The 15,788-nt window shown below is 47.9% G+C and overlaps 1 protein-coding gene across 4 annotated transcripts in view; it reads left to right on the top strand.

Annotated features, from left to right (window-relative positions):
* TMEM184B (transmembrane protein 184B) overlaps positions 1-15,788 on the top strand; it is a 30,675-nt gene extending 14,887 nt beyond the window's left edge. For 3 of the 4 annotated variants that reach the window (XM_068142444.1, XM_068142446.1, XM_068142445.1), the window contains exons 3-10: positions 473-638; positions 4,259-4,349; positions 4,909-4,984; positions 8,008-8,099; positions 8,399-8,568; positions 10,449-10,643; positions 11,495-11,518; positions 12,509-15,788. In XM_068142444.1, coding sequence (XP_067998545.1) covers positions 473-638; positions 4,259-4,349; positions 4,909-4,984; positions 8,008-8,099; positions 8,399-8,568; positions 10,449-10,643; positions 11,495-11,518; positions 12,509-12,750 — 1,056 coding nt within the window. In that variant the 3' untranslated portion in view covers positions 12,751-15,788. The remainder of the gene's footprint in view (positions 1-472; positions 639-4,258; positions 4,350-4,908; positions 4,985-8,007; positions 8,100-8,398; positions 8,569-10,448; positions 10,644-11,494; positions 11,519-12,508) is intronic. The other variant, XM_068142443.1, reaches the window with a different exon arrangement.

The raw sequence follows: 15,788 nt of genomic DNA, 5'->3' as shown, positions 1-15,788 counted from the left end.
TCTCCTGGGTTGTTTCAGGTGAAAGTCTGAAAAACATCCAAACCTGCCAAGAGAATGAGTGTGCTTAGAGTGAGCATGAGCTTAAGTGCACGTTCCTTCCCTCTTCAGAGAAAAGCAGCCTGCGGTGCTGTGAATCCAAGACATCTAAAACAGGAAAACAGGAATTGATAATTGGGGAAAAAAAGGTATGAACAAAAGAATAGGGGCAAGATGGTGATAATAACAGTAAATTAATTCCTCACAGGAAACTAGGTTAGAAATGTGTTTGCTTCCTTTTCCTCCCTCCTCTCTGCAAACAGGGATCCTACATCAATGCCATACTACTGTTGAGTTTTAATGTCCGGCACCTTGAGGCTGCTGGAGGCAATCAAGATAATTTACTGAGTTTGGTTTTCCAGGCCCAGTTGACTCTCCAGTTCCACTTTCTCCTCTCAGTTCCACTGATCCTGGTCTCCCCTCTCTGTCCTCTCAGATCTACATGCATCTTCGCTGCTATAGCTGCCCAAACGAGCAGCGCTACATTGTTCGGATCCTCTTCATTGTGCCCATTTACGCCTTTGACTCATGGCTCAGCCTCCTGTTCTTCACCAATGACCAGTACTATGTTTACTTTGGCACAGTGAGGGACTGCTATGAAGGTAAGGAAGGGTCAGACCAAAAATGGGGGAGGTGGGAAGTCTCTGGCCTTAGGAAACTTTTGCTTCTGGTTGGGAATATGGAGAAAGTATCACTGTATGAAGAAAGTATCACTGTCACCCAGGGAGGCAAAGTTACAGGATGTGCTTCCCTGGATCCAGACCATGAGCTTGCCCAGTGACTGAAAATCATGAAATCACAGGGTGGTTTAAAGATCATCTAGTGTAGTGCTCCTGCCATGGGCTAGGGCATCTTCCACTAGATCAGGTTGCTCAAAGCTCCATCCAACCTGACCTTTGCTTTCAAGGACCTCTGAGCATGACAAGATGTGTTGAGCCTTCCCTCCAGTGATCTGTAGAGAGAAAGCTTATGATTTTCTTGGCTTCTTTGCTTCAGGAAGGTGTAAAGCAAGATTCCACCTGGGTGTTTATAGCAAGTTATTGGTTAGCTTCTGACTCTTCTAACAGCACTTAGCAGCAGCCAGGCACTTGCTTTGTCCTGTTTTTCTGGTGCAGCTTGTTAGCAACATATTCTTCTGTTCCCATCATGTGGCCACTTTTGTGCTCACACAGGGTAGCACAGCCACCATGTGCTGGGATTGGTGAGGTGTAAAGTGCTTTGGAGCCCTGCAGGAGAAAGGATGCTGTGTCGAGGATGAGTTACCAATTGCTTCACTTTTGGTTATCTGCTGCAGATGATAACAACTAACATTTTCTGTCAGGGAAAGAGTTGCTGTGCACCAAATATTATCTAAACTTCCCTCCTGATCTCATCCAGAAAGAAGCCTCTACCCACCCAGCAGGAGGAACTGCACTCTAGCAGTGTGTTTTTCAGGACAGCTTATCACCATAACCTCATTAAATCACAACTTGTTGGTGCCGTTGTTTTGGTGAGATCTGCATTGCAGAGGGGCTTGCCTGGCCATGTGAACATCAGCTGAAGGGACCAGCAGGCCCTCCTTCACATCCATGACAATGCTCTGAGATGCAGCAGCAGATGGCAAACACACACACGTGATTCAGAAGGCATCTTTGTTTGGGTCTGGCTTTTTTTTTTCCCTTCCCTGCCCTGTGCTTGTGTGTAGATCTAGCAGGAAGCCTGCTGCTCTGAAAAATTCCTCTCCTAGCAACAGCCACTATCCCTCTGCCTGCTTGCTCCAAGAGTTTGCAAACATCTGAGTGTCTGCTCAGGAGGCAGCCTGTGCTCTGGGGTTTACCTCAGCACATTGTTGGGCCGTGTGAAAAGACTGCAGGTGGAGATGAAAGCACCTTCAGCCAGCAGGTTCTCTCCCTCTCTTTTCCTGGGGATCACTTTGAACCAGCAGTTTTGATTTCTTCTCTCCCTTGCCATCTACCTCATCCTTTCCCTTTTGGGAAGGTGTTAGGTGGTGAAGCAAGAAGCAGCTCTGTTAGGGAATGGAGGGAGAAGACCCTACTAATGAATTTTTAAAGCTGTCTTAGACCATTTACTGGACTGTTTCAGAATGTGCATTAGGAGGGGCATATTTTGCTGTTGCTCTTACATGGGGCTGTGCTTTTGTACCAACCTGGGCATCATCATCACACAAGTAGATTTCTTTTTGTTATGCTGATGTCTTGAGCACCAGCTGAATAATTATGGATCAGGAATAGGAGAAGAGTCCTTTGCTGGTGTGGTGAGCTTTGATAGTTGGCACTCATTTTTTAAGGGGACTTGGGGGCAGATATTCCTCCTCCCAGCCCTTTTATTTTCTTTCTCTGATACCATCTCTTCCCCAGCGCTTGTTGAATGGGCAGCCGGTATTGTAATGACAACATCGGAGGGCAGGGGTCACTGGAGGACAATAGGAAAGGCTCAGCTTTTCTCCCTCTGGGTGTTGGAAGCTGTCAGCTAAGTTGGAAGAAAACTGCAGGCAAAAGGAGTTACCACGGTTATTCAAATAAGTTTTCCATGGTGTTTTCTCTCCTAATTAAGGCATTTGCAAAATTATAGCTGGGTGAACATACCTAACTTGGTTCAATAACAACGATGACAGATGGAATACCAATATCCCAACCGTGTAAATAGAAGCAGGTGTAGCCCTGGCTTTTATGTGCTGTAGTATTCTTGCCAGCTAGGCATATCTTACAAGCCATAAATACACTGTTTTGAGACTATGAGCATTTTGGACCACACTCAGCACATTTTGGATGCCTGTAGAAGAATTAGAGTTGATGGCTGTCTCTGACTGCAGAAATTACCCACATGGGGGAATTGACCTCAGGTCTAATAACCAACAGCCTGGTGAGGTCAGCTTCTCAGCACTGTATGTTATTAGGCTTTTGTTCTCATTTCTGAGTTCCTTGGGACTCCTGTTTCCATCTCAAGTTATTTTCTCTTTGTATTGTATCAGTGCTGAGGGTCAAAAACGGGTTTTGGATGTTGGCATTCCAGAGAGCAGCCAGATGCAGACCATTGTAGAAAATAACATTTAAAGATGGATCACCTGGTCTGTCATTTTGTTCTAGGGCTGTATGTGCCAAATTGAGGAGTACAATGCTTGCTCTAAAAACCTCACAACTGTATGAGGGCCCAGCAGTAATTATGACAAGTGGAGAGAGTGGCAGGTGTCATAGTATCATAGTATCAGTCAGGGTTGGAAGGGACCACAAGGATCATCTAGTTCCAACCCCCCTGCCACGGGCAGGGACACCCCACACTAGATCAGGCTGGCCAGAGCCTCAGCCAGCCTGGTCTTAAACACCTCCAGGGACGGGGCCTCAACCACCTCCCTGGACAACCCATTCCAGGGCTTCACCACTCTCATGGTGAAGAACTTCCTCCTCACATCCAGCCTGATGTGGGGTATGTCCAGGCCTACTCCAGGCACAGTTAAACAGGTTTTGGATCCTGTGAAACGTAAAGGTGTAAGTAGTTCTGAAGATATCCCTCCCCACAGCATCTTTGCCTCAGTTTCTATGTATCTGAGCCTTGAAGAGAATTGAAATAAGCTAAAATATTAGCAGTCAGACACAGAAGGCTGCTCTTAACTGACCCAGGCTGCTGAGGAAGGCAGAAAAGAGGTAGGGAAAGGAGAAGGCTATCGAGTACAGAAGAAATGTCAGCTTTCTGAGGAAATGAGGCACAGAGCCTGCTTTCCACAAATCTCCACCAGACATGAAGACAGCTTCACTGGTGGGTAAAAAACCTTCTGCTTCTCCAACTCTTAGGTCTGTAGTCCTGTTCCTTCTGTCACCTAAATGGTTAAATAGAGGAGATAAGATGTGGCTGACAGATCAGAGGGAGCTTTCCTGAATTATTCAGTGCCAGTGTAATGTCCTGGAATAACACACAGGAACCCTGCAAAGAATGGCATCTCACAGATGCCAAGTAAAACAGAAACTGACCACAGTTTTAGATGGTCCTGTGACCCTCTTGGCACGAGCCATGGAACTGGCCTGGGACCTTGGCCAAACTCCGGTGCACAGCCTTGTGAGTGCTGAGGTAGGACGATAAATGCGGTGAAAATAATCTGGAGTGCTTTGAAGGGAAAGATGCTGCATAAGCAGTCCCTGCTATGTTTGGTCTGCTGCCTGTGCTCTCAGGCCTTGCACCTGTTTAGGAGTTGGTTGTCATTTGTCATTTTACTCTGATGTCTTTGCAGCCTTTGTAATATACAACTTTCTGAGCCTCTGCTATGAGTATTTGGGAGGGGAGAGCTCCATCATGTCTGAGATCAGAGGGAAACCAATTGAGTGAGTATTGTGCTTACAGTGTGATGCTTTTCTCCTCCTGTGCCTATCTACCATGCCTCTGTCCCTGCCCTGAAAAATTCTGTCAGGTGACAAATGTCTGCTGGGACTGGGCAGCATGGGTGGTGGTGATTTGCCAATACCCTGCTCTGAGACAGATCTGGCTGCTTACATCACCTCAGGAAAGCTGAACTGATTCACAGATTTTCTGGGCACCTGCCTACTCTTTTGTTTCCTTTCTTATTCTCTTCTCCTTCAAATATTTTCTGTACTCAGTTGGATGTTCTTCCTCTGGGATCTGTGTTTCTCCCCATTCTACTCCATTAAAAAAAAAGAAAAGGAGGGTATGGGGAAGAGAAAAACAAAAAATAGTGGAGTTAGGAGTCAGGATGCTGCTCTGAACACATCCCTGAACCAAGGTGTGGCTGTAACAATAAGCAGGGTTGGAAAAAGCACTAGTCATTCATGTTTGCCACAGAGGGGTATACAAAGAGGGTGGAAATCTTGCATTCTAACCCAAATCTTGCTTCTGAACTCTGTCACCTTGTGTTGGCTCTTTCAGGTCCAGCTGTGTATATGGGACTTGCTGCCTGTGGGGAAAGACTTACTCGATTGGATTCCTGAGGTTCTGCAAACAGGTATGGGCTGGAGGAGCTCTGCCATCCTCTAGAAGTGATGAAGTGCATGGGGGTGCCAGTGGTGCCTTTTGCTGCTGAAATTCTAGGATGAACACTCATCAGAGAGGCTTGCAGACTGCTGAGAAGAGGAGGTGCTTTGGGTTTTATTTACTTTGAAAGTTCCTAATGTTTTCTACTAGACCCCACATCAGGGAAGCCCTCAGAAATGACCTAATTTATCTTCCACACCTGGTGTTAGCCCTGGGAAGAAATTCTGATTTCCCCTTCCCTTTCTGGATTGCAGAGGTCCTGACTTTAAGAAATTGATGGCTGTGTTTTGTGGCAGACACCTCACAGTTGTGTAACAGCCTGCTGAATTCCCAGCGCTGCAGCAGATGTGGTTTGGAGTTGAGGAGGGGGTGGAGGTTAAGCGTGACACAATGCTTTGTAGGAGGAACTGAGCGTTGCTCACCCTGTGTGTCTGTCTGTTCTGAATTGGGTATGTTGAGGGGGAGGGCCTGGGGGAGATCTGAACCTTGATGCAGCCCTTGTCTGCTCATCCCAGGTCAGTCACCTCTGGCTGCCATGGAACAGCAGGGGAGTATTAAGGCTTTGCTCACTTGCTGAAATGAACACACAAGGTTTCTCGAGACAACGTGAAGCAGGTCTGGCTCTTTGTAAGAGCCTAAGTCATTGTAATTCCAGTCACTGGGTCTGCCCTGGCTTCTCCTCCACATTGTGACCCATCTACTGTGTTTCAGCAATGTGCAGGGACATTGAAGGTACAATGCAGCCTCAAAGTAATCTCCACTATTCATCCCCACAGCACAGCTGACCTTTTCTGAAGGACCACATCTTTCTTTTCTCTGTTCCGTTTGTCTCTGTCCCACAGTGTGTCCTCATCTGCTTCCAGTATACTGCTTCACCTGTTTCTCATGGGCTTTGTACACTCTTCATTTGATGCACCACCCATTCTGTTTGCTTCTAATGTTAAAGTAAACCTTTTAAATGTCACAAGCAGATGTAACACCCATCAAGGTGAACAAGGGCTGGAGACGTTATTTCCCTTAGACCTCTTGTTTCTCATGGCCCACAGCCTCTGACAGTTCTCTCCACATGGGTTGTACCTGGTTGTGCTTGGGAGATTTTTTTCACAACAATGAAAACTAGAAACTCCCCCTCCCTTTTTTTTTACCTTTTATTTGGTTTTTTGAGGGGATGGTGTGAGAAGGGCATTCTGCTGGCTTCTCCAGATCCTCAGCTCATTTGGTAGCTCTGCCTTAGGTGGATATTACTGCTGTCTAGCAGCAGCTCTTCTAGTCAGGCCTGCATTTTGCAAACTGCTGTGTCTGCTGTGGAGGCAGTGAGAGAGGGATGTTTAAATACTGCCATCCTTCTTGGCTCGAGATCCATGTTAGCTTTGTGAGAAGTATTTGACACCAGGACTTGCTTTCTGGTTCTTCCAGACTTTCAGGATTGCTGAGTAAGATCTTTCAAGGCAAATTCCTGGGAAGGCTGGTGCAAAAGGGCAGCAGAGCACATCTCAGTGCTGCTCTGGTCAGTATCAAATACCATGATGATCAAGAAGAGGAATGTGCTGGAAGGAGCACCTTGCCCATGTTATCCCTCTTCTCAGCATCTCTAGCATTCCTGTTGCCTCTCACCACTACCTGCCCATTTTCTGCTCTTCACAGCCTTTTCATCCTGAAGGAGTCCGTGTGCTATAACCGTTCAGTCTTCACTTCCACCCCAGGCTGTTCTCAGGCAGGTGTTTGCTGTGGGTCAGGCTCCTTAGGTTGCCTGCAGCCTTTCAGCAGTTGGGTGGCGTGCTGTGGCTGTGGTGTAAAATCTGGGCAGCTTATTTCCTTGAAGATGTGTTGATAAAGATTCTTTGCTGGATCCGTCTGGTGACCCTCACAGATGGGTCACACACCATCCATGTGCTTCCCGTATGCTGTGGCATCTTCTAGGGAAGCAACTAAAAATAGGACATAGTGGTTTGGGTTGCAAGGAAATGGTTAAAACATCCCCAGAGTGGGGAGGGAAGGGAAGCTCAGAGGACAGAGTTGTTTACGAATTAGCTTGACCTTTTCCAGTTCACATATTTACTGTGACTCAGTAACTGGCATGTGCTGGGGTTTTTAATCTCCTTGAAGTCTTATGACCACTAACAAATTGCATTGTATCCAAAGCAATTATTCCTGCTTTGGTTTTGACTTCTTTCCATATACAGCCCTCCCCACACGTGCACTTGTCAACACCTGCCTAGGCTCTTCCAGGCTACTTCAGGGAGACTTGAATGACTTTTTTTTAGGGTCACAAACCTCTACTGTCTCAGGACCTTGAAGTTCAATGTTTCCAGCAGGATGATGCACAGTAAGAGCAGTGGTTTATACTGGCAGAATGGATAGAATTGATCCCAACTGCTGTGCAGCCTTGGGGAGATTGAGTCGAGGCCATACAGGTGACAACTGAACAGCTCTTCATTTCTGTCTGCAACATGCACTGCTGTGTATACCAAATGCCTTAGCATGGTGGCAGTTGGCAGAGTTCCTCCTCAGAAAGCCAGAGTCCCCTCCTGTCCAGGGGACCACTTTGCCTAGCTTTGCAGTGACAATGGATTGGATTGGAGTTTGCTTCCCTTCCCTGGTATCCCCTTGTTGAACTTGCTGTGTCCATGTCATAGCACAGTGCAAGTTGGTTTTTTCCCCTCAGGCATCAATGTGCTGCAGCACAGCCTATGAAGGACAGCTCTGGAAGTGAGAGCAAGTGAGCAGGGTCTAAGGACCAACCTAAAGAGAAGTTTTTCTTCCTGTCCTGGACAAGCAGATGGCATGCATACTACTTCTGAATGTCCTTTTTCTTCTGTCAGGTGCTGCAGGCCTCAAGCACAATCAATTGGCAAGCAGTAGGGCCAGCCTTTGTGGAGCTGGATTGTATTGCATTGCTGCACTGTCCCAGTGGAGACACTGCTGTTTTGCTGGTTTGGGAACATGGCCTCTTGGACCTCCTGTCTTCTCATTCTACTTCCCTCATTTCTGTAGGCTACCCTGCAGTTCTGTGTGGTGAAGCCCCTCATGGCGATCAGCACAGTCATCCTTCAGGCCTTTGGCAAGTACCAGGATGGTGACTTTGAGTAAGTTTATTTTCCTAGCATGCATGCCTTGGCTGCTCCTTGTCTGTCCTTATGGTGTGCTTGTGGTCCATGTCTGTACTGGGCTGAGGGAAAAGGCAGGAGACAACACAGGCTGAGTGTGCGTGGGAGAAGAGGGCAGGGATAAGCCTGTTGATTTCAGGTTTTCTCTACCTTGATTTTAGGGGAGGGAATGGGACAGGGAGGCAGGAAGGAAATGGAGTCTTAGAACTCCCCAGTGACAACAGCAGGGGAAAAGATCTTGCTGAACTCTCAGGCATTTGTGTATCTTCTCTTTGCAGTGTAACCAGCGGCTACCTCTATGTGACCATCATTTACAACATCTCTGTCAGCCTGGCACTCTATGCCCTCTTCCTTTTCTACTTCGCCACACGGGAGCTGCTCAGTCCCTATAGCCCAGTCCTCAAGTTCTTCATGGTGAAGTCTGTAATCTTCCTGTCCTTCTGGCAAGGTGAGCTGCTTTTCCCTTCTCTTGGTAGGTGCAAAGAACTCTGTGCTGGGGCTCAGACACAAGAGTTGATAGAGCAGATGCTGATTAATAGCCAGAATGTCTTTTTGTGTTACTGTTATTTGATTTGGTTTATAATCTGTCATTGCTTTTATCTGGGAAGCCTGTTTTGCTCATTTTCATCTGTTTCTATGCTCCTGAATCCTCACTACCTCTGTGTGTGTGTGTGTATGTGCACACACCTCTGCCTGGCAAAATCATCTGTTTGGATGAAGAGTGCATTCCTGGAACCATCATAAAGCACAAGCTGCCAGCGTTTTATCTGCATCCTGCCATTTTATTGGTTAATGTGGCACATCTAAAAAGTATTTTTAGTGCTTTTTTTTTTTTTAATGTCCTATAAATAAAATGTTAATGGTGTGCCTGTGATTCATATGAAGCAGCAAGCTGGCTGAATGCAGCCTGTGCTGCCACAGAAGCACCACTGAGCAGAAGGGTGTTCAGAGAACGTGCACATGATGCAGGGGCGCATTCAGAAAGCTGCAATTCCACCTGAGCTTAGTGCTTGTTACTGATTGGTTCTAAGCATTATCCCTGTTCAATCCCCTACTTAAGTTTACCAAGTTGCACTTCAGAGATTGAATAGGAACATAGGTGGAATTTGGGCAGTTAGAATAGAATAGAATAGAATAGAATAGACCAGGTTGGAGGAGACCTTTGAGATCATCGCATCCAACCTATCATCCAACACGACCTAATCAACTAAACCATGGCACCAAGTACCCTATCAAGTCTCCTCCTGAACACCTCCAATGATGGCAACTCCACCACCTCCCTGGGCAGCCCATTCCAATGGGCAATCACTCTCTCTGTGTAGAATTTCTTCCTAACCTCCAGCCTAAACCTCCCCTGGCACAGCTTGAGACTGTGTCCTCTTATTCTGGTGCTGGTTGCCTGGGAGAAGAGACCAACCTCCACCTGTCTACAACCTCCCTTCAGGTAGTTGTAGAGAGCAATAAGGTCTCCCCTGAGCCTCCTCTTCTTCAGGCTAAGCAACCCCAGCTCCCTCAGCCTCTCCTCATAGGGCTTGTGTTCCAAACCCCTCACCAACTTTGTTGCCCTTCTCTGGACTCGTTCCAGCAAGTCAACATCCTTCCTAAACTGAGGGGCCCAGAACTGGACACAGGACTCAAGGTGTGGCCTAACCAGTGCAGTGTACAGAGGCAGAATGACCTCCCTGCTCCTGCTGGCCACACTGTTCTTGATGCAGGCCAGGATGCCATTGGCCCTCTTGGCCACCTGGGCACACTGCAGGCTCATGTTCAGCCTACCATTGACCAGTACCCCCAGGTCCCTCTCTGCCTGGCCACTCTCCAGCCACTCTGACCCCAGTTGGAGTGTGGCACATCCTCCCTGTCTACAGACAAATTAATAAGCTGTCTAGTTTATCATCTTGAGTCATCTGGTCACACACTTTCTGCCTTCTCTGGAATTCTTCAGCCATCTAGCTATAGACAGTGTGTCAAAACCACTTTATGCTTAAAGAGTAAGCCCTGTTACTTCAAGTTTTACTCTAGAGAGTGGAAGTGCTGAGATCACAGAAGCACTAACAGAAATATCTGGCTGCTGCTTACTCTTTTGGACTTAAGTCCTGCAGCACTGAGTTTTACAGATTATGTGTCAGGTGAGATTAGAAGAGGGTCAGTGTTTGAGCATTCTTTGTCTTGCTCCTTTCTCATTGAGGAGAGTGCAGGTGGGAGCATCTGTCCCCCTGTGTAGCTTCTCTGTAGATGGGTTTGCACCCAGGACAATGCAGCACAGACAGCTATTGCCATTCCTTACATGTTTTCTGCATGTTTACATGAGCTCGTTGCTGTGTTTAGGAATGCTGTTGGCCATCCTGGAAAAGTGTGGTGCCATCCCCAAGATCCACTCTGCCACCGTGTCTGTGGGCGAAGGCACCGTAGCTGCTGGCTATCAGGACTTCATCATCTGTGTGGAGATGTTCTTTGCAGCCATCGCCCTGCGCCACGCCTTCACATACAAGGTTTATGTGGACAAGAGACTTGATGCCCAAGGTAGGAAATATGCCAGTGCAGATGGCATGTCTGTTTGGTGACAAGACTGGGTGGGGACTGGTCCCTCTAGCAACCAACACACTGGTATGACTCCCAACCTGAGTGCCTGGCAAAACATCGTACCCCCTCCTCCGTGGTGTCTGAAGAGATTCATTGTGCAATTGTGAATTGCATTGTTCCCTTTTCAGTTCCCCAGTGTGCCACCCACGAAAGCTTGCTGCAGACCTGAGGGTTGCAAGAAGTTGCATCCTTATGGTAGAGTGGGTTTGTCCTTCTTCCTGTCTCCTCAAAGGGGAACTCCATTGCTCTAGATTGTGCAACAGACCAAAGCAGGAGGGACGGGGCCTGAAACAGGTTCTGTTTTGAATCTGGCTCAGGAAGATGAGGCTCTGCTGTGGCAATATGTTTGGCTTGGAGGAGAAGATTCTTCCTGTAATGACTTTGTGACTTCTGGACTGCTATAATCCTTGTTCTGGGGAAGAGGGAAGTGGACATTGTCTCTGGGAAGAGAGGGCTGTTGTGTCTAGTCTATGCAAATACATTCAGTGTTCCCCAAATAAGGGGGTTCCTTCCTGATAGGGTGAGTCTGTGCTTAGGTGTGAGAAAACAGGAGCAGTGTTCATGTAGATGATCCCAGCCAGCCCTAGAGATTTTGGCAGGACAGTGGCTGCAGGTGGGAAAGGTGACATCCATGGGTGATGAAAGAGTAAACTGCTGGCTGATACAGTAGGGTATGTTTTGGTGGTGGGTCTTGTTCAGTTCTTGTTATTTCCTCTCTCCCTTTCTCTCTTTCTCTGTCTCTTCTCTCCCTTTGCTCTCTCCCTTGCTTTGGCCACTGGTCCCTGATGCAGCTGTTCCATCATACGGGCCATACGGTAGGTACAGCATGCTCTGTGTGTTCGTCTTCTTTGGTTTTTAACCGGGATGCTGTTCTGTCTGGTTCCCATCTTGCCTGCTCCCTGTTCTCTGTCCCTGGATCATAAATTGTAAAACAGCCCCCATGGGCAGTGGCATAAAACCTGGATTTAGAGCCTTTCTGTGAGGACTGTGTGAATCTCTCCAAAGAGTTGCACAGGCTCTTAGAGGAGCTGGTTTGCCATCCCACCCCAGCTTCCTTTCACATTTGTGAGTGCCACAGATTATCAGCATGCTTTGGTCATCTAGGGAGCTCATCCCCAGGACTGAGTAGAGTCAGAAGCCCATGCTGGAAATGGGACCTAGAAGCTGTGAGAAATGGCAGCTCCTAGAAAGACACACAGTCTTCCTCTGTGCTTAGCACGTGGGTGGGACCACCTCCAAGAGTTGTTTCCTTCACAGTATCACAGTGACACCCTACAGCTATGAGGTGGTTCTGCCTCTAGTACTGCCTGTTGCCCTTCTTTGTGTCGCTTTCCACTTCTATAATTTCTTTCCTGTGGGCATTTTGATACCACCCATCAGTCTAATTTCCAGTAAGTGGGAATGGCCAATGCCATTTTCCTGTATTTTCAGAATTTCCTAGGTTTTTGTCTCCTGAAACCCTCGATGGGAACACTTCTCTACCTGGCTGTCTTCATTGCACACGTAAACCAGCACGTGTAGCGTGTAGTGGAGGCTGCAGCTGTGGGTAGATCCCATTCTGGTGGCATGTCCCCCGTTTGGTGCTGAGCTGGATACACTGAACTAGCAGTGTCTGGATTTAGGAGCGCTACTGTTAAAATGTGACACAATTTGTGTGGGATTTCCTCAGCAGCCACTTAAGGAAGCCTGTAACTTCTGCAGGACCTAGGACTCCACGGTCCCTGCTCTCCTTACCTTCACGCTAAAGGGGCGTGGGGGAAGGCAGCAGTGTTCTTCACTTACCCCTCCCCACCTTACCCCAACAGGCCGCTGCGCTCCCATGAAGAGCATCTCCAGCAGCCTCAAGGAGACCATGAATCCCCACGACATCGTCCAAGACGCGATCCACAACTTCTCGCCGGCCTACCAGCAGTACACGCAGCAGTCGACGCTGGAGCAGGGCCCGCCCTGGCGCAACGGCAGCCACGTTATCTCGCGCTCCCACAGCTGCTCGGGGGCCCGGGACAACGAGAAGACTCTGCTGCTGAGCTCCGACGACGAGTTCTAGGCGGCGCGGCTGCCCGCACAGGCTGTTGTTTTCCTTCTCTCCTTGCTCTTCTCTTTTAATTTATTGAAGCGGAACCACGCAGGTCATATCACTTGTAGGGAGTGCAGAGGTGGGCGCTGCCAGCAGCTTTGGTGTGTGTGGACATGATGATGAGCAGCGTGGAGGTGGGGGAATGGCCAGGACTCCATTCTCCAGCCCATGCCCTACGGCGGCAATTGACTGGAATGAATTGATACAAAGCTCCTGGGTTTGGGGCTCTGGCTTCCCCCTGCCTGCCCAGCTGGGTGTGGAACGTGGCTGGCCAGAGCCTGGAGTTGTGGCTAAACGTTGGTTTGGTTTGTTTTTCTCACCTGGACAACCTGACTGCTTTGTATTCCTCTTCCTGAATGGTTGATATAGGCACAGTTTTCTCTCCTAGCTCTCTGGTACTAACATCTCTGTGGTCCTTGGGAAATGGGATTAGGATGCAGTAATAAGTATTCCTGAGGACCAGATCAGAGATTGGTCTACTCTATAGCCATTGCCTTGAATGCTTAGTAAAGAACATCTGCCCCCGCCCTCCTAAGCACCTGGTTGTGCAGTCCTGTACTTGAGTGAGCAAGGGGGAATAAGACAGGGCTTTGTTCCTGTTCCTCCACTCTCTGCATCCCCCCTGTTCCTCATCAAAGCTGATGCTTTTTGAAGCTCAGCAGGGATGGAATTACTGTCTCAGAAGGGCAGGGTTTTCTAATCACCAGGTGTCAGAGCTTCCCATCTCTCCACTGTTCCTGTGGCAAGCAGCCTCCCTGGAGTGTCTGTCTCCTGCTAACAAGACTGGAGACTGGCCACATTAGTGGTGGAAGTTTGTAGAGCCCTTTGATTTCTCTTTGTGAAAGGAAGATCTGTAAACATGTCCCCTGCTGCCATAGTTGCTCCTCTTAAAGGTATGGATTGCACCAGGTAGCTGCCAGAGCAGGTCCTGGTTGCTTGTAGGTAGCTCTCCCTATGCTTGTCATTACTCACTTTCCCTGCAGGCTCCACGTGTTTTGCCCTTAGGCTGGAGTATTCAGGAAGGGATGTTTCACACTCCTTTGTGTTTTATTTCCATAACTGTTTTGGGCCAAACTGGAGCAGACTTGATACCTGACATGATGTGGCTGGTAAAAATTTTCCCTCTTAGTGTCCCAGGCAGCAGTTGCTGCACAGGCCCTGCAGCAGCTGCAGTGCTATCAAAGGTGGAGCCAGCATCCATAGGAGTGGGAAAAGGTGTCCCTTTGGTTTTGGATTGGTCATTATGTATTTAATGGAGAAAAAAATAATGATTCCTCTGTAGATCTGTCCAGGGTCCAGGAAATGCCTCTTGTTTGCTTATAATTGTCTAGAGGAGGAGGGGTGAGCACACTCACCCCAAGCAGGAATGGGAGATGTTGGAGCAAGCTGCTGTGTTCTTGGCTGTAGTTTCTCCTTTCCTCTCCCACTTGATGGCCACCCTGCCATCAGCAGACCTGTGCATTTCCAGATTGCCCCCCATTGCTCCACAGGGAGAACTGGGGCCTGATTACTTCCTGGAGTTTACCTTTCTTCTTGTATTCTAATCTGTGTGCTTGCAGCTGTGAGCAAAGAGCTGCTCGGTTCCTGAGCACCTCTGCCAGAAGCATGTGGTCATCAGCAGGGGAAAAGGACTTGAAGAGAGGTGGGTTTGCTCCCTGCTGTGAGGTTAAGATAGGGGAAGGCTTCATTAAGAACGGCGTCTCCTTCTATACTCTTCGGTTTGGGGGGATGGTGAAGCAGGTGGGAGCAGTGGTGCTGACTCTTGAGGAAGCTGAAGGCAGAGTCAGTGGATCCAGCAGCTTCTCTGCTGCTGGATGTCCCCATTTGCACACATCCTGCAATGCCATGCAGTTGCTGCTGCTGCTTCTAAATCTGTTGATGCTTGAATGGATGTGCAAACATGCTCAGCCAGGCTTTGTGGGGGCTTGATGTAAAAATTCCTTTTCCTCATGCTGTAGGTTGCCTGGAAAGCAGGGCTGAAGATTGAGTGGGCTTTCCTTCCATCTTCCATCGCTTTGATTTAATAGTCCTTTAGTGTGAGGTATTTATGTTAAACTTCCCTGCTCTCTTAGTAAAGTGGGGCATGGGACATGATCCCTTCCTCCCCTTTCCTTGCATTTAATCACAGAATCATAGAATTTGCAGGCCTTGAGGATGTCCCAGTGTCACTTAATTGGTGACTTTCCCCAGGCTTTGTTGCATTGGGTGGCTGAGATCTGAACTCTCTGGGGTTGCCTCACGGAGCTTGAAGGTGACCCAGGCTTGGGGAAGCAATTTTCTGTTTAAAAGAAATGATTATGAAATCTATGCTGCATATATATGCTGTGCAGAGGATCTGGATATTCTCAAAGCTTCCTGTGTGTTGTGGTTTCTAGTATAAACCTTTTTGCACTAGCTGCCTTCAAAGAAGCCTGGTGAAGAACTAGTGCCCAAACGACAGCCAGCTGCCATGCGTTATAGTTTTATATATATATATATATATACAGATTGTTTTTAACACCACACAAAATGATCTCTGAGCTTCCTGCTCTCCCTCATGACAGGCAAGTGCCAGAACAAGGACTAGCTCAAAATCTGTTCTGGCTCAGAGAAACAAATATCAAAGACCCAGAGCTCGAGACTGAGGAGACCGAGGCATCTGTGGTCTTGGCAGGTCTGCTCCTGGCAGCCCAGGGCCCCAACCAATGCGTTGGTTCGAGGAGTTGGGCCCTTGGAGCTGCTCTCCCTCACCTGCTTCCCTTCTCCTTCCTTTTTTGTTTACCATGTAACATACCCATGGGATTTGTTTATTACTTTTCCATATAGAGTAGTTCTTTGTATATAAATGACTGAAAACAAAAGAAAATGTATGATAAATAAGACAGAGTCACCTAGTTTTGTACCTATCGTGTTGAACTGATGTGAGCTCAGCGACAAGCCGCTCTCTATTTTGGTCTTTGTGATGTTATGCTCTGCAGAAATGAGCAAATATGATGACAAATAAAAATATAGAGATAATATAGATTGTA

This window comes from Melanerpes formicivorus, unplaced genomic scaffold (genome assembly GCF_026170545.1).
Source record: "Melanerpes formicivorus ecotype bairdi unplaced genomic scaffold, bMelFor1.0.p_v2 SCAF_8, whole genome shotgun sequence".
Lineage (NCBI taxonomy): Eukaryota > Metazoa > Chordata > Aves > Piciformes > Picidae > Melanerpes > Melanerpes formicivorus.
Note: the sequence above shows the minus strand (reverse complement) of the source record. Positions and strands in the feature narration are given on the sequence as shown.